At 47.2% G+C, this 24,212-nt stretch overlaps 1 protein-coding gene across 3 annotated transcripts in view; it reads left to right on the plus strand.

Moving 5' to 3' along the window:
* The window catches only part of LOC147711647 (WASH complex subunit 2-like), a 735,247-nt gene extending 724,487 nt beyond the window's left edge, over positions 1–10,760 (plus strand). For all 3 annotated transcript variants that reach the window (XM_086922303.1, XM_086922305.1, XM_086922304.1), the window contains one exon: positions 10,026–10,760. In XM_086922303.1, coding sequence (XP_086778429.1) covers positions 10,026–10,165 — 140 coding nt within the window. In that variant the 3' untranslated portion in view covers positions 10,166–10,760. The remainder of the gene's footprint in view (positions 1–10,025) is intronic.
* The last annotated feature ends 13,452 nt before the right edge of the window (positions 10,761–24,212 follow it).

Consider the following 24,212-nt stretch of genomic DNA (forward strand, 5'->3'; position numbering starts at 1 on the left):
GGGGATCTGCCTCTTTACTTTATTTCAATTAAATTATTGACCTCAGAGATGCGCACTGCCATTACCAGTGCTGTGCAGCCCCCCCCCCCCCCCCCCCCCCCCCCCACCCAACCTCTTGTGCGAGAGTGAAGCCGATCTCACCAACGTCATCTATCAGGAATCCCGCACTGAGCAGGTAATGTACCAGTGTAGGGCTGCACGCACGTGAGTCATATAAGGACCAATTAGTGCCGGGGGAGGTTGGCTGATCTGCCTACCTACTAGGTAATACAAGCAAAACACTGTCCAATCAGATTAACCATCAAAACATAGCAGAACTCGCATAGGCTGTTGTGCCATGTCTGATTTGTGTTTCTGTAACCTAACAAAGTATCGGACTCTACGAACCACAAATACCGGTAATACACTCCGCTTTAAGGTACGCTGATTTGCGTGACAATCATTTCACATGCGGCAATGCGGTAATGAATGCGTTAGTGTCACACATGATGTGTGACACTTGGCAGAGCTGAATACTGCAATGTGATCCTAGTCAAAAAAGCAACTTGGAGAAACCACTTTAGTCAAACCCATTCCTTCAAACCGGTTTCCTCAAAATTTTCCAGGTGAATGCCATTTATCAAGTATTTAAAGCCAGCTTAGCTCATGCCTTTTATTTCATACTTTTGTTTAGAAGCAAGTAGACTTTTACCCAAGAATCACAGATAAATTTTCACTTGCATGTTCAGATTCTGACTCCTCCTCCTGTTCCATTTTTCTATGTAATTTTTTAACTTGCTGATTGGGGAAAGACCCCCGTCCCAATTTCTCCTCCTCCTTTCTGTTTTTTTCATCCAAGCATTCCTTGCTTTTTCGCCACTTCATTTCTCCTTCGCCTATCTTTTTTTACATTTTTTTATGTTTTCTAGGGATGACCACCTAACCAAAAAAACCTCCGCCCCTCTTTTCACCTTCAACGACTTTTCTTTAGCTCCTGCCTGCTTCACCATTCCCTCCAGCACCTTTTTAAATATTTTTTCTCTTGAGTTGTCCACTTTTCCGCCTTTTTGTTTCCATCCTTACCCTTTAAGTTCTGAACCACTGTCCACACGTTGTTCCCTTCTTGTATTTCCTCCATCTGATAGAGACATCTAGCCACAGATTCCTAACCTTAAAATATCCCAGACGTCAGGCTGGATCTGGAAACTTTTGTTCGAGCACTACCCATGCGCACCAGTAGGTGGCGTTGGTCGGCTCCACAGGGTGTCGCGTGTATCGTCTGCACTAGAAGTGACGTGTCCGTCAACTATATAGGCGCCACATCGGCGCTTTGACATCAGTTCTTTTCTTTTTTTCGCCAGCTTGAGCAGATCAGTAAGGAGTGCTATCCTCTTTCACTTTTTGACAGGCTTTCTTTGACATTTTTTGATATGGAGGTTTTTCTCTTGATGGATTCAAACCATGGGGCGCCTGCCTCTGTGCCACATTGGTGATGGAGCCACACTTGATTTGTCTCTGTTGCCTGGAGCGCGACCACAATGTTGTGCTCCGACTGCCGGACCATGGCTCTGAAGACTTTGAGGGAGTGTTCCTCAAAGCTGCTTGTGGCCTGGTAGTCAACTCCATGTCGCTCGCCCCAGAGGTATTTTTCCAGTCTCTGTCAAGAGGAACGTCTGGTTGTCGCGGAGGGAGTACTAAGTCCTGGTCAGGTAAGAGGCATAAGCAGTCCAAGAAGCCGAAGCATGCTTTCTCTTCTTAATTTCTGTAAGCCAACGCGCCGGAAGAGCCTTGGCGCTCCAGGCCTCATTCTGCGGAACCTACTCCTGAGTCGGCTCTGCAATGTCCTGCATTTCCAGGAGCCGGAGCGATCCCCTTCCAGCTTAAAGATTTCCTTGAAGCCATGTGCCTCATGTTTGGGCGACCTGACCCTCCCAGTGCGTCTTTGGGCCCCAGAGGCTCAGGAGGGGCTCCATCGGGTCCATGCCGGCATCCCCGACACCGATGGCCCCCAATGGATCCGGTGGTGGATCTGAACCAGTACCGGTCGTACCCCTGAGGCTTTCCCCAGCGCTGGCCCTCGTGCCTAGATTCCCAACACCTCTGGCTCATTCTTATCCTTGATTACCCGGAGTCAGATCGGCTCTGGCGGCACCCTTGGGTCCTAGGTCAGTTCCTCAGCCTTATTTTGAGGGGCTAGGAATGGAGGAGGATTGGAAGGATTCACAGAACCCTTAACAAGACCAGCCTTAGCACGAAATGGACTGGTATGAGGATTTGGGTGAGGCCAGTGGACTGGGTACCTCTCCGGATTCTGGCCTGATTTCTCCCCCTGCCTTGGCCACGGAGTAGGGAGTTTCACATCCTATGGTGGTGAGAAAGGCAGCGGAGGCCCCAGACTTTGACCTCGCTTCTGTGGACGTCAAGACGACCATCGTGACTGAGGTCCTGCAGCTGGGTGTCTCCTCATTAGAACCCCTCCTGCCTTTCAGTGAGACCTTAACTGATGTCTTTCTGGGCACCTGGTCCAAGCTCAACACAGGTGCTTCTGTGAATCAGCTCATTACCTGCCGTCATCGTCCTGCACCGGGCGACCTGAAATTCCTCACTAATCACCCTACCCCTGATAGTTTGGTGGTTCAGGCCTCTACCTCACAAGGCACGTACCTTTCCTCATGCCTGGATAGGGAATGTAAGAGGTTGGATTGTTGGGGCAAGATGATTGAATCTTCCGCCATCCTTGCATTGTGGTCAGTGAGCACTGCATGCCTATGGGGCCGTTACCCCAGCTCTTTGTGGGAAATGGTTGTGCAGGTGCTGCTACAGGTTCCGAAGGAGACTCAGGCCTTTCCCTCCTAAGCGCTATCAGATGGGCGATATGCGGCCAAGTTCACTTTACGTTGAGGACTTAACACCACTGACTCGCTGGGCAGAGCAGTGTCGTCAGTGGTGGCTATTGGATGCCATGCCTGGCTGAGGACTTCTGGCTTTTCTGGGGATGTCTAGGCTTCCTTTTGATGGCATCCATCTCTTCGGAGAACAGGCAGACATGGCCCTGGAGCACTTTAAGGACTCGTGGGGTATTCCCAAGTCCTTGGGCCTCTCGGTGACCACCCGTTCCCTGTCTGCTCTTTGTCCCATTTGTGGTCACGAAAGGGGCTTTCAGCCGTGCCACAGACGGCGCAAGTTCAGCAACCTGCGCGTCTGTGGGCGTGTCTCCTTTCGACCCAGTCGATCAGGCAGCCAGAGTTCTAATCAGTCCAAACCTCCCCCTTCAGCCTCTAAACCTTCCTAGTCCGGCCCTTCAGGATCAGCCATCACCTCCACAACTGGCAAAACATCACATCGGACATGTGGGTTCCTCAGATAGTCCAAAAAGGCTACTGCCTACCTTTCAAGACTACCACTACCTCAATGCCTCCGACTTGGGACTCGCTGACGGAAGACCACCTGACTTTGCTTTAGGAAAAAGTTAGGGCTCTTTTGGCCCAGGGAGCCACGGATAGGGTTCCGGCACCAGAAGTCGGCTGTAGTTGCTTTTCCCACTACTTTATAGTCCCGATCTGCAAGCGGCACATTCTGGCTCAGGTCGTCTGCCCTAGACCCCAGAGACTTGATGGTAGCTTTGGACTTGCATGACGTTTATTTTCACATTCCTGTCCTGTCCGCTCATCGGTGTTACCTGCTGTTCACAGTAGACCAGGAGCACTTTCAGTTCACTGTGCTCCCTTTGGCCTTACGAGCACCCCTCGGGTGTTCACCAAGGTGATGGCAGTGGTCACAGCTGATTTGTGCAGATCAGGAGTGCCAGTATTCCCCTATCACGTCCCAGGTTGTTGTCTCCCACCTCCAGACTATGGCGAACCTCCTGCTTTCCCTTGGGTTCAGTATCAACATGCCAAAGTCACACCTTACTCCCTCTCAGAAACTCCTTTTCATGGGAGCTGTTCTGGATACAGTGCAGTTTCGGGGCTATCCTCACGAGTGGCGAGTCTAGGATGCTCGGGCTAAGCGGTCTGTAGTAATTTGATCTAACAATTGTTTTACTTCTTCTCGCACCACAACAGGCACCCTTCTAAGTTTGTGCTTGACCAGAGTAGTTCCTTTTTTTAAAACAATTTTGTGAGTGTAACCCTTAAGTTCACCCAAATCCTTTGTGAACACACCATCCATGTCTCCCAATACTTCATCCGTAGACGAATCGGACAAGCTAAGTACTTGCCCCTTTGAATGCAGGTCAATGATTTTGTGCAAGTCGAATAGCAGTTCCTCAATGCAGCTAGTGAGCCTGCACAATCAACGCCAGCAATGGACCAACTGGCAACTCTAGAATGGCCGTTACACGAACGTTCTAACAAGCAGAGTAAGAGGATTGGACGCAGCTGAGTCCAAAAAGGAAACCGTGACATCACTACACGGTCCTAGCAATGGGACCTGAAGTTTCATTGGGCGAAGCGTGAGGGGAATCTCTCCGACATTTACTTGGCATTGAAAGCTTTTCTCCCTTCCATCAACTGGAAGCTGGTTTAGATGTTCACGGACAACACCTCCACCATGTGCTACTGCAACAAACAGGGTGGGATGGGGTTGTAGACCCTTGTCGGGAGGTCCGGCATCTCTGGACTTGGCTGAAACAGCATGGCATATCACTGGTGGTTCAACACCTGGCAGGTTCTTTGAACGCCAGGGTGGATGAATTCAGCCGTCAATGCCTAGCAGATCATGCATGGCATCTCCATCTGGAGGTGAAGCAAGGTCTCTTTCAGCAGTGGGGAGAGCCTTGGTCAGATCTGTTTGCCTCCGTTGAGAATGGGCAATGTCAGCAGTTTTGTGTGTTGGAGTTTCCAAAGCGCAGTCGCTCAGAGACGCTTTTTGTCTCCAGTGGAGATGAGGCCTACTATACGCCTTTCCACCCATACCACTCGTGCCCAGATTGATCAAGAAGATCAGTAGCGTCAATCCTCCGATCAGGCTGCCCCTTCGGGTGGATGTTCTGTTGCAGTAGCAGGGGAAGGTCCACCACCCGAACCTGTCCCCTCTACGCCTTCTTGCGTGGAGATTGATTGGTGGGAGTTAACAACATTCCATCTTCCTTACAAAGTATGTGATGTGATTTTGGCAGCTAGGCATCCCTCTGCAAAGACTGTGTATGACTGTTGGTGGTAGAAATTTGTGAAATATTTATGGAACTGTCTATCGATCCTCTTTCTGCTTCCCTCTCTCAGCCCCTTTCTCTTTATTCTGACCCTTGCCCAGCAAGGCTCTCTTCTGGGCACTCTTAAGGGGTTCCTTCCAGCCTAGTCTGCATTGTAGAGGCTGCCAGACTAACCCTCTTTATGTAAATCACCTATTGTAAATAGGTTTCTCAAGGGGTTTGTACATATGTTCCCACCTGCCCCATTCATCATGCCTCAGTGGGACCCTAATTTGGTTCACACCTTCCTGATGTGTGCGACATTTGAACCTCTTCACATCTGCCTCCTCTGGCTGCCTACCATCAAAACAGCCTTTTTAGTGGCAATAACTTCTGCCAGAAGGGTGAGCAAATTGCTGGCTCTGCCATCCAGGCCTCCTTACCTGACTTATCTTCCCTGATAAGTTGATGCTTTGCAATAGGGCCTCTTTCTTGCCGAAAGAAATTACAACATTCCATGTGGGGCAATCTGTTACCATGCCCACTTACTAAGCTCCTCCACACCCGTCTAAAGAGGAGGAACAACTCCACCGTCCGGACCCAAAACTAGCGTTATCCTTCTACCTTCACCGCACTAAAGAGTTCTGGGTGGTAGACCAACTCTTCGTGGGGTACCTTGGATCAAAGAAACGTCTTAGAGTGCAGAAGAGAACTATCCTCAAAATGTACTACACTGTGGCTGACAAACAGCCTCCTGAAGGCATAAGGGCTCTTTCCACCAGAGCTAAGGCTGCGACCACGGCATTGTAAGAGGGTGTTCCAGTCCTTCACATCTGTCAGGCAGTAATGTGGGCATCACTGCACAAGTTCACCAAGCACTACTGCTTGAACAGTCAAGTCCACATGGACAGCCTTTTGGCCATTCTGTCCTGCAGGGGTTCCTGGTCTAACCTTGCCTGTAGTGCTGGAGTATCTATTCTTGGGTAAGGAATCTGCAGCTAGAAGTGTCTATCAGATGGACAAGTTACTTAACTAGAGACCTAATCTAGCTGCAGATTCCTTATTGACCCACCCATCCTCTCCGCACTGTGGCCAGGCTTTTCAGGTCAGGGCTGATCCCTTTTAGGGCCCTAGTTGTTCTGTGCACACCACTGTCAGTACAATTCATGGCTCCATGCTCCTGGGGTGGAAAGTCCTGAAAAGTAACTGACGTCAGCGCACCAAGGGGGTGCCTATATATGTGGCGCGGACAAAGCTGACAACGTTGCGTCGAGCCAACCGACACCCCCTTCTGGCTCGCAATGGTATTGGCTTGAGCAATCGTTTCTGGATCCAGCCTGACTCATGGGATATTCTAAGGTAAGTAATCTGCGGCTAGATTGTGTCTCTACCAGATAATGCGTTACCAAAGGTAAATAGCTTTTCCTTTATGGTTACAAGCAGATTACAAATACAGAACAGATTACTGTGACCCTAAACTGCATTTTTTCCCTTTGTAGTTTTTACGTGTAATGGAGCTGGCACCATTCATGAAGAACTTATTTATATATTTTTACAGGGCTTTGATTCTGCTTTCTTCAGCCATTGGCTTATTTGACTCGGAAACCTTTATTGGCTTGAGACATTATTAATAGCATCTTGAATCAGCCCAGAGGAGTATTTTAGTCTCACCTTCTTTATGTTTGATGTTTCCGTGTATCCTTCTGCTTTCTTTGGCATGCTAAAGGGACTATTTTACATGTGAAAAGCCCACTCTGGTAGCACACATCTAATTCTTTATCTCATCTATGCATTATATATTCAACTTTATTTCAAGTTTTGTTCAGGAGGCATTGCTTTTTTCATTTCTTGACTGCCAAACCAATTGGCATTTCCCGTGCTTATGTTTTTTTGGGGAGGTGGGGGAGGGACGTTGCTTTTTATGGGCATCTTTTTTTCTTTTTTCAATTAAAAAAACATTTTAATTTTAGATTTTTGCAACATCCAGACACGGCTCTACGTACTGGGTCCATAAACGTTTTACCATATTTAAAAAAAATATATATCATTCACTGAATTCAAAAGTCTCGATCTTTCGAAGTGCTGCATTCACAAATCTGGTGTGATTCAAATTTATAATCTACAAAACCATATTGAACTCCATAATAAAACATTGGAAATCGAAAACATGTAAATTTGTGTCTAACTATTAGGCAAATAAGTAGTGTGGAAGCATAAGAGTACCGAAGGGTCCTTTTTGTTATATATAGCCTCCTTTTGTTTAAATTAGGCACCTACCACTGCTCTGTAGGTGCCTAATTTATTTTAAAAAACTCCCTGACAATGTGCTCCTTTGGCTTATAGATGGTAGTATCTTCAGGCAGGTACCGCCTCTCCTCCTCCTTCTCCTCTTCTTCTTCTCCACCACTGTGGTGTTGTGGTGGTCCTTGTGGGGTTGGTGGTGGTGGTGGTGGTTGAGATGCTCCTGCTGCTACTGTAGCCATTTCTCAGTACAAATAGGTACAAATAGGTCTGCAAACAGGTCTTCCTCACTCAAAGTACAAAGTGAGAATGAGGAAAAAAGGTGGGGGCTTTCATCATTTGGAAAACAAAACTTTCCTGAACCAATTAAAAGTGTTATTTTCAGGTCACATGACCCGGGCTTTCATCAGTTGGAAACCAAAACTGTCTTGAACCAATGAAAAGTGTTATTTTCAGGTCACATGACCCGACACGTTTAAGCTACGCGCCCCGGGGCGCTTACGTAGCACGATAGTATGCGCTCGAGTGCTTCCGGGTGCGCTTACGCCGCGCGTATCACGCGGACGCCGCTACGCGATACGTCACGATGATGTTTTCGTTCGCGGAAATAGCGCAAACGGGACGCTCACCGGTACGCGCACCGGGGCGCGCCGGAAGACTGTGCTTACCGGTGCGCTCACCGGAACGCCCACCGGGAGCGCTCCAGCGCAAAAAAAACATGAACAATATACATAAAAAAAATTGTATTACATAAATATACAATATAGGATTAATTATAAAAAATATTATATTTCATAGCTATAGAAATTTGCTATTAAAAAACCTTTGAAATTCACTGAAAAAAACATAGGTTTGAGGCCCTATATATAGTTAGGAATTAGCATTTATAAAACCTATTAAATTCACTGAAAAAACCATAGGTTTCACACCAGTTATAGTTAGGAATTAGCATTTAAAAAACCTATTAAATTCATTGAAAAAACCATAGGTTTCACACCAGTTATAGTTTGGAATTAGCATTTAAAAAACCTATTAAATTCACTGAAAAAACCATAGGTTTCACACCAGTTATAGTTAGCTGGAAATTTTACTGACATAAAACCATTGAAATTCCCACGTTATAGTTAGTTGGACTCACTATAACTTGCGCGCCTGCAATGCACTGCTGATGACGTCACATATTACATCACTTATGACATGGTCAGTGACATCACTCATTACATCACTGATGACACCATCCTTGTGACAGAGTGACATACCTCCTTTCAGTGTAATGTAACCCTTGAAACACATAGAAATTAACATTTTCAAAAAAATGGAGATACCCATACCAGTTACAACAACCAATTCAGTAATTCCACCATCTATATACACATCCACTCATTCACTAACAGTTCTATATAGTCACTCATACATATACTCACTCATCATATGTAGTGATACACCTATACATCCTGTTACACACCGACAGTCATCCAAATGTTACTCACACACATACTCACACATGCAAATCAACTATTGAACATCCATTTATTTGCATATACAACTATACACACACTACCACCTTACTTCTAAGGAAACTTACACATACTTACTCTCTTAAACAATCACTTATAGAAACACATACTTATTTAAACAGGAACTCTTACAATCTCTCACTCTCACATATACTCACTTATATACATCAATACTCACATATACTAGATTAAAACATATGTTGTTACTGATAAAGACACTAGTGAGAGTCATTCACTCACTAACACACACATATACACACTCATCCACCCATACAGTCCTGCACATATGCTGTCTTCAAAACACATACAAACAATGAGTCAGTCATTGATGCATCTTTGTGCTAAGTAATACCCCCACCAAACCATATAGACACTCATACTGATTCTAAAAAAAACATCTAATAACCCATATACACACACATGTAGCTACTCACCAACCCCTGCAGCCACTTATACACAAAGTGAAACACTGATACACATATTTAAATATTTAAAAATTACTCGCTAATATATGTATTCACTAAGATACACTTAATAAGCCAGTTAACCAATCAATTTTTTTTTTTTAAAACATCCATTTACACACTTATTAAAACATTTATTCTTCCATCGACCTTTACATATACATATATAAAACATATTTATTTTTCATAAAGACACACATTCACTGGATGGTGTCATCCGTGATGTCATGAGTGATGTCACTGACCATGTCATGAGTGATGTAATATGTGACGTCATCAGCAGTGCATTGCAGGCGCGCAAGTTATAGTGAGTCCAACTAACTATAACGTGGGAATTTCAATGCTTTTATGTCAGTAAAATTTCCAGCTAACTATAACTGGTGTGAAACCTATGGTTTTTTCAGTGAATATATATATATATATATATATATATATATATATATATATATATGTATATATATATGTGTGTGTGTGTGTGTGTGTGTGTGTGTGTGGGTGTGTGTGTGTGTGTGTTATTTATGTACAGATGTAAATGAATGGGTATTTAAACAACATCATTATTGTGGTGCCTTTGAGGTTTGAAGGACATAAATTCATGCTCCGTAAGTGTAATCATCCTATATTCATTTTCTGTTGAGCATACTATGAATTAAGCAAATACTTAATATATTGTCATAACATTTGTTTTTTTAGATGACATTTTTTCATCTGCAAACCAAGTGAAGACATCCAAATCCAAAGGACGGCCTGAAAAGTCTGATTTAGAAACAAAAACTGAAATTAAAGCTTCTAGCGCATTTGATGACCCTTTAAATGTCTTCGGTGGCCAGTGAAAGTTGGAGGAATAAAACAAAGTTAAAGATATTTTTACACTTTTATATTGTTAAGAAAGTCATATCTTCATAACATCTCCCAACAAAAACTTTCAGTGTGTAATATATATGTATGCCTTGGGTTAAATCAGCACTTCTATATCAAGATGTTTATAATGTTTAGTTGACTTAAATCATGTTGTTATTGAGCAATAATGTATAAAATATTGTGAACATTTAGGATAGGTCTCACATTTCTTTTAAAAAACTGCATCACCTCAGAACTTTGTAGATGAACTGGTTTCAGTGGTTTTAACAGCTCTCCAGCCATATGTTTCATATATGTCGGAACCCCACAGTTGAAATTAGTATATTCTTCTTAATGCCTCTTACAAAGTTAAAAATTACTAGAATGGTTAAACATATCAACTTGAAAAATGGACGTTTGAGTGTGTATCTTAATGTGTGCACAGCTTATGCATCTAATCATGATTAACAGTGATACAAACCTGTTTCTTTTCCATCATACATGAAGGCACTATGGAAGTGTGTTACCAGAAAAATGAAGAAATGTTATCCGTATTAAATAACTAAAATATTTATCATGTTCTATAAATCAAGTTGTCTTTTTTATTACTTACTTTTCCTGTGTATGTGATATGTAAATGTTTTGGTTGGGTGTGAAGTAACAAGTTTTAGTGATCGCATTACTTCTCCAAAAGCTACAATAATCAGCATGAATTTTTTGGGTCCGATCAAGTCAGATGACAATAGCACTTTAACTGAAACACTTCACTCTTTGGACATCAAATCTGAGTTTGTCAAAACTCGTTCATAGTATTAGCCTACATAAATGACTGACTCTGAGGATCACATTAAAGTTTGTTTTTCCGGCCTGAAGCTGATGTGTCTGAGAATGATGTTTCCAGAATCTTGTGTTTTTGTTGTAGTTAAACCTGACACATAGCCATAGCTGCATAAATGTAAAATTAAAGTGCCCCAAATGAGATTGGGTACAGAGATAATTAGAAAAACAATTGATTAATGGATTAGAAGGGGCATCATTGCAAAACTCTGCTCTCCGCATGCCGTCCCCTACCAGTAGCAGAAAATGCATGCGTCAGATAATGCTTCTATAGGGGGAGCCTACTAAAGGCCTAAGAAGTATTTTGTCATATTTTAGAGTTGCTATTCCCCCACCTGTATAGTTGCCAGGTAGATCTCCCAACTTTTAAACAAAACTTTTGGTATCAAAACATTGAGTTTGAAACTACATACCATCACCTACATCCAGTGACTGGCGAGGTGCTTACCTTTCCCCCCATATAGTTACAAAAAATATTTTGATTGGCATTTGTCAAAATAACAATACGAGAGCTGGGATGGGGAGTTTATAAAGGACAGGAGGAAGTAAATTAGGCGATAGAGGAAAGACAAGGAAAAGAGTCAGAGAGGTATTACGGTTGCACCATTTCGATCATGAATAAGTATAAAATACGCCACTCATATTGTCCAATACAGGCATAGACAGGGACACATGCCCAGAGTGCAGGAGATAAAGTATTAAAGGCACATAAGAAAAATCACAGAAGCACAATGTAGGGGGAGCGTCAAAATCACCCAGGAAGACCCTGAAATAAAGTCTGTAACAGTATAAGAACAGCACATTGCGTAGCGAAAAACAGTGCATAAATACAATTGCTTTTCAGCTATCCCCATCAGGTTGGTCCCCATACCTGGCCACATCCAACACGGGTGTGTCTGAGTCCCTGACACGGAGGAAAGAGGCAGACGGCTCCCAAATATCCCTGGGGCGAGAGTGCAATGGCATAAGCTCCCAAAAAATGTGAATTGTTCCTGGCAATATGCCAAATCAATCAGACATGCCCAGGAGGAGGGGTGAGTCTCCTACCCCAGAACATGGCGACCCTGAATTTAGCTATCGGGAGTAACATGGCGGTAGGCCAACAGTGGGGGCTGGGTGTGTTATTTACATAACCCAGTAGCCCCACCAAAGGAGTGAGGGATGGTGAATGTCCTGTGATCGTGAGGATGGTGGCAAACACCTCCATCCAAAAGGATGCCCTCTTCAGGCACTGCCACACGAGGTGAAAAAAAGGAATCGGGGTGAAATTGCAATGCAGACAGCAAGGTTCCGGGGGTCAACCCCATTTTGAAGAGCTGCATTGGTGTGCGATACAGACTGTGTGAAAATTTGAAGTGGATGAGCCAAAGTCTATAGCTTTGGGAAGATGCTCCAATTGACCACTGCAGAAGGACCACTGCGTATCCAAAAGGGACGGAGAAAGGTCCTCCTCCCATGCCGCACGTGCCCTTGGAGATAATGCTAGAGAGGAACACTGCACGGTGTCTTAAAGCCGAGCGATCACTCTGCGAGGAGAAGTGTGATTTTTTTCTGGAGCTGGGAGGGGCGGTGGCAGAGAAGGGAATGTATTATGTAGAGTGCGGCAGGTGGCTCATAGTTTTTCTTTTTTTTTTTTACTTATAGAATTTGAACAAACTCAGGCCTGCCTACCCAGACAATGAAGCAAACGGCATACATATAGGTGCAAGACTGTCCTCGTATACATATAGCAGTGCAATATTCAAATCATAGCAAGATGATTTTGTTTGAGGTTCTGAGATAGCATGGCGTCTTGCCAGTCCATGCAACCATTTAGGCGTTGGCGGACGCAGGCCAGTAACAGAGGAAGAACAAGGTGATGCAGGGTAAAATGTGAGGTCTCAGATGGACCCCATTAAGAAAAAGAGAGAAGGGGGAGAATAGAGAAGCATGAGAGTGGATGAGGAAGAAGGGGAGGGAAGGTTCTTCCAATAAGTCGGAAGGGATGGCTACTCCGGCGTGTGAAACAGGTCCATCTGTAGCACGCAAGAGATCACAGTCGCTCACATCTACATTGTTGTAGCATGCACATGATCATCAGAGTGTGCCTGCAGGAAACTTGGCAATGGTTCCCATATGTTGCGAGGGCGAGCCTGCGCCGGCATAAGTTCTCAGAACACTGTCAATTGGTTGTGGCAGAAGACGGCATCTTTAAGCCATTCATCTCTGCGTGGTCTGTGCCTGCGGCCCCAGATAGCAATTAGTCTCTTGGCCAGCAACAGCATCATAGCAGCCAGTCTCCTAACATTTACTGTGAGTTTCTTAACATACCCAAGTAAGGCAGTAAGCGGGGAGCACTCCATCCTGCAGACCAGCATTTCATCCAATACGTCAAAAACACAGTTCCAGTAATTCGTCACCTCCACACATTCCCAAGCCAGGTGCATGAAGGAGGCGTCAGACGCACTGCAGCACATGCACCTCACATCACTGCTCAGCCCAACTCTGCACATCCACACGGGGGTCCGATATAGCCTATGGAGGAATTTTAAGTGGATGAGCCTTAGTATGTAATTGGGCGACATGTCCCTTGACTGTGTGCAACAACACTCCCACACTCTCTCCTCGAACTGGGTATCCAGACTTTCTTCCCGTTCACGTTGGGCTGGGGGAACGCAAATTTGGGAACTTGCGATGCATACCAGAGTTGATGCACGATTTGAGCCTGCGTAAGGAAGGGTTCGCCAAAAAAGCATCCAGAACATGGAAAGTGGGGGGTGCAATCGGGAACACAGGATATAGCGCTCGTAACGCTGCCTGGAAATGGAAGAAAGACAGTCTTTCAAGGAGGCCAGTTTGTTCATCCCCAGTGCGGCTTCCATGTCGATAAAGACACCATCTGGGAAAGCATGTCCCATCGTGTGTTGCTGAAGCCTGCGCAGTCTCTGGCAGGCCCGCCTCATTCGTGAAGGGCAATGCTGGATGTCTAGTAAGTGGCACTGACGGTGCAAACAAGGTGTCTAGATGCGCCCTGCGATGAAGCTGTTGCCAGGCCCATACCGTACAACCCACAGTATTGATTCCAGATCTCGGGCGACACTGCAGGCGTAACAGCGTCATGTGCAGCGGGCTGATCTGCCAAATTGCTCTCGGGTGGTATGTGCCATAAAGAAGGTTGAATACACCCAATGAAACCCAAATTGATCCTGCGCGCAGCTGTGGTACAGCTCCATATCAGGTGTTCCCAAGCCGCCCTGCTCAAACATGAGCATGAGAGTCTCCGGGGCCACCCATGGTTGTCCTCCTGCCCATGCAAGAGATACCAAATTAGAACGGAGTCGTCTCTTGAACTCGGACGTCAAGTCAAGTCAAGTCAGAAATTTATATAGCGCGCTACATACCCATAGGGTCTCAAGGCGCTTGAGGAAGGGGGAGAATTACTTGTCGAATATCCAAGTTTTAAGTTGCTTTCTGAATGCTAGGTGGTTCTGAGTAAGCCGAAGGTGAGTGGGAAGAGAGTTCCAGGTTTTGGCTGCCAGGTAGGAGAAGGATCAACCCCCATGGTGGCTTTGTTGATGCGGGGAACAGTGGCCAGGGCTTGGTTGGAGGATCGTAGTTGACGGGAGTGGGTGTAGAAGGACAGTCTTGTGTTTAGGCATTCGGGTCCAATTTCGTAAAGTGCTTTGTGTGCGTGGGTTAATAGGCGGAAGGTAATTCTCTTATTTACGGGAAGCCAGTGGAGGTTTTTCAGATGACCAGAGATGTGTTCTTTATGCGGGATATCAAGTATGAGCCTGGCTGAGGCGTTCTGGATGCGTTGGAGTTTTTTCTGGAGTTTTGCGGTGGAACCGGCGTAAAGGGTGTTTCCGTAGTCCAGGCGACTCGTGACAAGTGCGTGAGTGACCGTTTTTCTAGTTTCGGTGGGGATCCAGCGAAAAGTTTTTTTGAGCATGCGAAGAATGTTGAAGCAGGATGATGAGACAGCGTTGACTTGTCTGGTCATCGAGAGTGAGGAGTCCAGGATGACGCCAAGGTTCCGTGCGTGGTCCGTCGGGATGGGTGCTTTTCCTAGGGCCTCTGGCCACCAAGAGTCGTCCCAGGCGATGGGAGAGGTACCTAAGATAAGGACTTCTGTTTTGTCTGAATTCAGTTTCAGACGGATGTGCTTCATCCACTCAGCTACTTCTTTCATTCCTTTGTGTAAGTTGTTTTTGGCGGTGTTGGGGTTCTTGGTGAGTGAGAGGATCAGTTGGTTGTCGTCAGCGTAGGAGATGATGTTGAGATTGTGTTGGCGAATGATGGCTGCGAGGGGGCTCATGTATACGTTGAAGAGGGTGGGGCTGAGTGACGATCCTTGCGGCACGCCGCAGATGACTTCAGAAGCCTCTGATTTGAATGGAGGTAGCCGGACTCTCAGAGTTCTTCCGGTGAGGAACGAGGTGATCCATTCCAGTGCTTTTCCTTGGATTCCGATGTTGCTGAGGTGATGTAATAGGGTGTTATATTTACAACAAGGGGTGGTGAGGGACAGAGTCTCTGAATCAAGCAGAAAGCTCTCACCCAGTCAAGAGATCAGGGCTAGATCCAACACCATTTTTTAGCTCACTGCACCATCCCAGTTTCAGAACCTGGCTATATGCAAATTAGTCTGTTCCTGTCCCAGGCATGATGGGAACAGGGCAAACCAAACTACAAAAGCCAATTCTTACACTGGGAAGGAAACAAGCTCCCGGGGACCGGTTTCTGGCATTACAGCCGTCTTCGGCCCGGTTTGCTTGAATCCTGATGGTGCAATGAGCAAGGGTCTCACATCTGAGAATACCCTTCCACGCTTAGGGTGGACAAAAATATTTACAACAAGGGGTGGTGAGGGACAGAGTCTCTGAATCAAGCAGAAAGCTCTCACCCAGTCAAGAGATCAGGGCTAGACCCTTTCTCACTGCTCCATCAGGATTCAAGCAAGCCGGGCCGAAGAAGGCTGAAATGCCAGAAACCGGTCCCCGCTAGCTTGTCTCCTTTCTGGTGAAGAATTGGCTTGGTAGTTTAGTCTGCCCTGTTCCCATGATGCACTGGGCCAGGGACAGACTGATTTGCATATAGCCAGGTTCTGAGCTGGGATGGGGCAGTGAGATAAATAACGGTGATGGATCAAGCCCTGATCTTTGGACTGGGTAAGAGTGGTCTGTTTAACTCAGACACTCTGTTCATCACCACCCCCTTTCTAAATCGTTTTTGGCCACTATAGGTGTGGCAGGGTATACTCAGACATGAGTCCCTTTCTCACTGCTCCATCAGGATTCAAGCAAGCCGGGCCGAAGAAGGCTGAAATGCCAGAAACCGGTCCCCGGTAGCTTGTCTCCTTTCTGGTGAAGAATTGGCTTGGTAGTTTAGTCTGCCCTGTTCCCATGATGCACTGGGCCAGGGACAGACTGATTTGCATATAGCCAGGTTCTGAGCTGGGATGGGGCAGTGAGATAAATAACGGTGATGGATCAAGCCCTGATCTTTGGACTGGGTAAGAGTGGTCTGTTTAACTCAGACACTCTGTTCATCACCACCCCCTTTCTAAATCGTAATAGGGTGTTATGGCAGACTGTGTCGAAGGCTGCGGAGAGGTCAAGGAGGATGAGGGCGACTGTTTCTCCATTGTCCAGTAGGGTTTGAATGTCGTCTGTTGCTGCGATGAGTGCGGTCTCAGTACTGTGTTTGGCTCTGAATCCGGACTGTGAGGGGTCGAGGGATTTGTTGCTTTCGAGAAAGGCGGCAAGCTGGTTGTTGACAGCTTTCTCGATGACTTTGGCCTGGAAAGGAAGGAGCGAGATGGGGCGGTAGTTTTTGAGTTCGGTGGGGTCAGCTGTGGGTTTTTTCAGAAGGGCGCTGAGTTCTGCGTGTTTCCAGCTTTCCGGGAAGGTGGCGGAGTTGAGGGAGCAGTTGATGACGTCACGGAGGCGTGGTGCTATGATGGAGTCTACTTTGTTGAAGATGTGGTGAGGGCATGGGTCAGTTGGGGATCCTGAGTGGATGGAGTTCATCAGGCGGATGGTGTCCTCAGTGGAGATTGGGTTCCATTTGTTAAGGATGTTCAAGGGGGGAGAAGGTCCTGCAGATGGTTGGGTGGGTAGGTCTTCGGGTCGGTTGTCGAAGCTGTTGTGGATGTCTGCAATTTTGTTGTGGAAGAACGAGGCTAGGGAGTCGCAGAGGGCTTGAGAGGGGGTGATGTTGTTGGAGTTTGCTGATGGGTTGGTAAATTCTTTGACGATGTTGAATAACTCCTTGCTATTGTGGGCGTTGTTATCTAGTCGGTCTTTGAAGGCGGCTTTCTTGGCGGACCGGATTAGTTGGTGGTGTATGCGGGTGGCGTTTTTGAAGGCGACTCTGGTGTTGGAGTTTGGGTCTTTTTTCCATGCTTTCTCGAGGGAGCGGCAGAGTTTCTTGTATTTCTTAAGATCATCGTTGAACCAGGAGGCCTTCTTGCTGCTTAGTTTGTTTTGATGTTTTTTCAACGGTGCTAGGGTGTCGGCGCTTTTGGATAGCCATTGGGTGAAGTTAATGGCTGCTTGGTCGGGGTTTGAGGAGTGGACAGGAGGGATTTGGAGGAGCGATGAAGAGATCTGGTCGATGGTGAGTTTGTTCCAATTTCTACGCAGGGTGAGTTGAGGGTGGTAGTGGATTGTAGGCTTATTGTAGAAAAAGTGAACGCAGCTGTGGTCTGTCCAACGAAGAGCTGTGGTGTGGCTGAAAGAGACGTATTTGCTGGAGGTGAAGATAGGGTCGAGTGTGTGACCTGCAATGTGAGTGGGGGAAGTGACAAGTTGTTTAAGTCCGAGGTTTGCGAGGTTGTCCAGAAGGGTGGTGGCGCTTTTGTCATTGCTCATTTCCAGGTGAAAATTGAGGTCTCCCAATAGGATGTAGTCCTCGGAGGGGAGGGCGTGTGGGGTGATGAAGTCAGCGATATCGTCATTGAATTGTGCCCGGGGGCCCAGGGGCCGGTAGAGAAGGGTGCCTCTGAGTGTTGTTTTGGGGTCGGTGTGGATCTGGAAGTGAAGGTGCTCGGCGCTGGCAAGGTTGTCATCTGAGCTGGTTGAGATGTGAATGGAGTTCTTGTGGACGATGGCGATGCCTCCTCCTGTATGCTTGACGCGGTCCTTGCGGATGATCTTGTATCCTTCTGGGATGGCAATGGTGATGTCTGGGGCTGATGAGGCGTTCATCCATGTTTCTGTTAGGAAGGCGACGTCTGGTGAGATGGTGTCTAGTAGATTCCAAAGGTCGATGGCATGTCTGTGGATTGAGCGGGTGTTGAGCAGGATGCATTTTAGGTGGTTGGTGTCGGGTCTCTGTGTCGCGTTGGTGGATGAGGAGTTGGTATTGGTGCCGTCGAACTTGCAGGAGTTGCATGAGAAGGGACCATGGGTGTGTCCAGGAGCGGCTTGGACGCAGTTGAGGGAGCGGCCGGAGTTAAGGGCTAAAAGGGAGGCGGCATCGTAAGTGATGCGAGTGGGCTGGGTAATACGGGAACCAGGGGGTCTGGCTCTGGGCGCGGTCCAGGCGCGGACGGGCGTAGACGGGCTTACCTTTGGTGCACCTTCGGCGCGACTGGGGCGCGATCGCTGCGTGTGAACGCTGCGCGCAAGAGCAACTGTCATAAGTGGGAGGGGGGAGGGGCGAGGGAGGAGCAGCTGGGAGGCGGGTGCGTGGTGGAGGGGGCGGGCTCTGGCCAACAACAACAACAACAGCAATGGCGGCTGGGGCGGAAGCGCCGACCGGGTCGGGTGAAACCGATCAAAGAACTACGCGGGCGGCCACACAGTGCCAAAGCAGGCACAATGCCAAAGCAGGGAGCAGCTAATGCAGGAGCCCAAATAAACAAATAATGCAGCAAAGGACAGCAACACGGGCACACGATCTCGGGCAGGCAAATACAGCGTGAAAATAATTAAATAATGCAGCACAGGACAGCAAACACGGGCACACGATCACAGGCAGGCAAATACAGCGTGCAAATAATTAAATAATGCAGCACAGGACAGCAAACACGGTCACACGATCTCGGCAGGCCAATACAATGTGTAAAATAAACAATAAGTGCAGCAAAGGACGATCTCTATGATCAGCAGCAGGGCTGCGCAACGATACCCAGCTTGAGGCAGGAGAGAGCGGGGGCAGGAGGGAGCGACCGTAACTGACGAAGGGGAAGTGGGAGATTCACAAAGACATATAGAAATTTAGGCAGGACAATCCTTTTTGCCACAGCGATCTGGCCGGCCAGGAAAAGAGGGTGTGCCCTCAATCGAGGTAGGCGGCTCTCAAGCCAGTCCAGGAGCCTACACAATTGTATCTCCACAGCTCCTCATGATCCCTACCAATCCATAAACCCAAAGTCTTCACAGGGGAGTCTGCCCATTTAAGCAGGAATTCTGAATCATATCCGTAGCGGCAGTAAGAGGAAAGATCCCGGATTACCCCCAGTTAACATTAACCCAGAGAGGCTGGGGATTTCACGAATAAGGGGGTCGAGATTGGTGGCCGGGTTATTGAGATACAGGGTCACATTGTACATGTACATTGACTCAAGAATTACCCTGGGCTTAAAGTCTAGTCCCTTTCGGGCGTGATGCTGTCCCAATCTAGCCACCAGTGGCTCCATGACAATAGCAAAGAGGAGGGACGAAAGCGGACACCCCTGCCTCATGCCACGGGCCACGACAACTCGGGGGGAGATGACCCATGGATCCGCAGATGGGCTGTCGGAGAGGTGGAGAGTCGCGCTATCCTTTTAAGGAAGGCTGGACTCAGACAAATGCGAGCGAGGAGTGAAAACAAATATGGCCACTCCAGCATATCAAATGCTTTGGTCGCGTCCAGGAAAACAGCAGCTACGGGTAGGGAGGGGTCCACCTCCTGCATCACTGCGAAGAGAGTGCAGAGATTGGGGGCAGTGCTCCTGCCTGGTACAAAGCTGCAGTGGTTGGGCCGTAGTATAGTAGGAAGCAGTGGGAGCAGCTGCACGGCCAGCAACTTAGCTAGAATTTTATTATCCACTTTAATCATTGATAATGGTCTATATTATCTTATTCGATTTAAGGATAGTCATGATGAGCCCTTCACGTAGGGAGGGAGGAAGAACGCCTCGCTCAAGTGAATCCTCATACAGGGTGAGGAGGTAGGTAGCGAGAAGCGGTGCAAACTCCTTGTAGAAGGCAGGGGTAAGGCTGTCCAGCCCCAGCGCTTTATCCCTGGGCATGGCCCAAATCACTCTAATCACTTCCTCCACCGAATATTGCTCGTCCTGGTACCATCAATGTGCATCACTGAGCCACACCAATTCAATGAAGTTGAAGAAAGGGAGTAGTTCAGGAAGAGCCTCTGATTGTCATGCCGTGTACAGAGAGGTGTAGTATTGAGTCATTTCAGCCCGAACAGTTTCCTTCCCAACTACCACCAGATCCTCGTCTGTGCTCAGTTCACAGATATAGTCATTGGCCCAAGGCTTTTTAAGGAGTCTCGCAATGGTTTTGCCGACCCGGTCTCCCTCCCTGAATTGGCGAGCGCGCGCGATTCCCGCCCCAGGAAGTGTATTTCTCTATGTGCAGCTATTTTAGCCTTGATCTGCCTGAGACTCTTGAGCCGACCGGATGTGAAAAAATCCGAATCGAGAGGACACATCTCGGTCTCCAGCCACCGCAGGTAGCTTCTCAATGAGAATAGGATACAAGAGTGTTTGGTGATACACTGTCCCCTGGTGACAATCTTAAATGCCTCCCAAAGTGTGGCCGGGAGTCTACGGAGCCAGCGTTGGTATCAAAGTAGTCCATGATGGCAGATCCAATCTCCTTACGGGACACCTGATCTCGAAGGGCACCAGCGGGAAGTCTCCAGCTAAAGGCTCTGGTCGGCGCATCTGGTAGAGTGAATTCTAACAGCACTGGAACATGACCCGATAAGGTGAGCACAGTGCCGGACCCAGGTGTCCATGTCTCGGGATATGAGCCAAGTCCATTCTAGACCACGAGGGGCCAACAAAGAAATGCAAGTCCCCTCTCGGCTGGATGTATCATGACGACGCCAAGCGTCAATCGGATCCTGGGGGGCTCTAGAGGGCGTACAGCGGGATGGCTGGCTAAACAGACAGCTCCGCCGGACGGACCCATGACCCGCGAAAATCCCCACGAAAACGGCAGCTAAATGGTTCGAAATCGAAAGAGATGATAATCGGAATGCGTGGAGCAGCTGCGGAGCGCCTCTGAACGAGGCAACCACATAAGACTGTGGTACAAACGAGTAACGACTATCGGCTCGGTTGTAAGTTGCGGACCGGGACAGACAAGATGGCAGCCGCCATTGTATGGGAGCGCTGAATGTAGCTCCGGGCAATACTGAACGGCGACGTTAAGTGCCGTAAAGATTGACCAGGGGAGTTTCGCGGTAAGCAGCAGATTGGACAGCGGAACGAAACGCATGCTCTCGACACCGAGCTAAGACAATTTTTGGCAGTTTTACGGCTATGCGGACAAAATGGCGGCACACATCATTAAAGCGACTTGCCGGCTCGGACATTCACGCCCCTTCAGCGCTGTCGGGCACTGATTGCAGGATCACCACAATATAAAACGGGCGATTGCGGGTATCTACACATTGGCGGAAGCTGGGCACAGCTAATCCTGCGGCAACGGACTACACACTAAACTACCTACCGAACGGTGGTAACCCCAACAAATAGCCCGCTTGAATAAGCACATCAACAAAATCGTGAGTACATGCGATTTACAATGCTGAGGTATAGGGGCACAATGGAATTAGGCCGCAACACTCGCAGTATTGTACCATCGCCCGTATAAAACGTAAGAGTACTATATTCCCAGAGAGGAAGCGGTGATTGAGAGCTGTGTAGCGGACGTTCATAGCGGCCATTTTAGAAAAGCTCACATTGCATACTAACACTTGCACAGGCTCAATCCCCGACCTGGTATTGAAGAAATGCGCCCCGGACTGAGATGAGCGCATTTATGAAACATCTCCACCACTATCATACGTGCTGCAACACCCTGATGGCGACAAAGCGCCTGCAGCTCGTGGTCCGGTAGTTTACCACTGTGCCGACACCCTGCCAGACACTGGACATATACAGATAGCGTGTCTCTGACATCACCCCGCTTAGTATACAGGAACTTGACATCACAAGTTTGTGCTTCTCAACCGTTTGCCCGTCTAAAGATCCACCCTCATACACTGGGCTACAGATAACACTGCTCCACTGAAAGTACAATCAATCAATCAATCAATTATAACTTTATTCGGTTAATCAATGATAACCATGAAAGTACACACAAAGAATTCATTAAGAAGAAGTATCATACATGAAATGCACCATAAAATACCATTTTAAACTAAAAAGTTTTAAAATTCATACATACAAACTGATTTTCGTAATCTAAAAACATTTTTAAAAAATTCAGAAATAGATGCCACAGTTAGTACCGTATCCATTTTCTGCATTTCTAAAAAAGCTGGACGACAGCGGTTCACTTTCATTTCCTTAAGAATTGGGATAATCAATTTCCTTCGAGGCAATGTATAAAATTTAGAGAAAAATAAAATATGGATATCCGATTGGACTGATAGATCATCACAGGGGCACTTAATTAAATCATGTGACCAGGTATTTATAACAGGGAAACTGAGAACTCTAAAAAGAATATTTAACCTGAAGCGTGTCAGGACAAACTTCTCATAATTACTCATATATAGGGTTAAATATGGCTGCAGTTTGTCCTGAGTCAATATCAATTGATGTGAGCATACAGTCTTTTTCGTTATTTCCTCACTAGCTCTTTTATCTTCAAGATACTTCATACATTGTTTTTTCAATATCTTCCTTGGAATATTGCACATTGTGAGAGGATCATCATAGTATTTCTGGCAATCCATTTTTACAAAGAAATCTTTTACATAGGCAAGCCATTTAATCCTACTCACATGTTCTAAACTTAAGACATCCATCAAGATAGTGCGATTCAATACACACTCGTCAGTAGTCCAGTCCCTATACCAAAGAAGTATAGGCTGGGCTTTAATTATATCTTCAATGTATGGCTGACCGAGTTCCGTGTGGCAAATGTAACTTCAGACACTCTCAGGCACAGCTAAGATGTATCTCAGGAACATATTTTCCATTACTTGGATGGATTTTATGTTGGTATATCCCCAGATTCCCGAGACATAAACAGCAATTGATATACAGGTAGCATTAACAAATTTTAAGAGTTCCAGGATTGGCTTTTTCCCCATTTTTCTTGTCAAGTTTTTCAAGGCCATTATTGATTTAGAAAACATAGACTTCTTGCTTTTATAGCACTCGCCCATGTGCCAGACTCATGGAACAAGATGCCTAAATAAGGAAAGGTAGGAGTGGAATCAATCAATCGATCACGGCATTTATATAGCGCGCTACTCACCTGGGAGGGTCTCAAGGCGCTGGGGGAGAGGAGTATGTTACTACTCGAACAGCCAGGTCTTGAGTTGCTTCCTGAAGGAGAGATGGTCTTGGGTTCGCCGAAGGTGAATGGGGAGGGAGTTCCAAGTCTTGGCTGCCAGGTAGGAGAAGGATCTTCCTCCGGCGGTGGCTCTGCGGATGCATGGTACGGTGGCGAGTGCGTGGCTGGTTGATCGTAGCTGGCGCGTGGGCGTGTAGAAGGTCATGCGGTCGTTGAGGTACTAGGGGCCCAGGTCGTGGAGAGCCTTGTGTGCGTGGGTGAGGAGTCTGAACGTGATTCTCTTGCTGACGGGGAGCCAGTGCAGTTCTCTCAGGTGTCCGGTGATGTGGCTGTGTCGGGGGATGTCCAGGATGAGTCGTGCGGAGGCGTTCTGGATGCGTTGGAGTCTTCTCTGGAGTTTGGCTGTGGTTCCGGCGTAGAGGGCGTTCCCGTAGTCCAATCGGCTGGTGACGAGTGCCTGGGTGACGGTCTTCCTGCTTTCAGTGGGGATCCATCTGAAGATCTTGCGGAGCATGTGCAGGGTGTTGAAGCACGAGGAAGAAAAGGCGTTGACTTGTCTGGTCATTGACAGGGAGGAGTCCAGGATGAAGCCCAGGTTGCGTGCGTGGTCCGTTGGTTTGGGAGCGGTGCCCAGGGCCGGGGGCCACCAGGAGTCGTCCCAGGCGGAGGGTGATGATCCCATGATGAGGACTTACGTCTTGTCTGAGTTCAGTTTAAGGCGGCTGTTCCT

Source organism: Lissotriton vulgaris, chromosome 5 (assembly GCF_964263255.1).
Source record: "Lissotriton vulgaris chromosome 5, aLisVul1.2, whole genome shotgun sequence".
NCBI lineage: Eukaryota > Metazoa > Chordata > Amphibia > Caudata > Salamandridae > Lissotriton > Lissotriton vulgaris.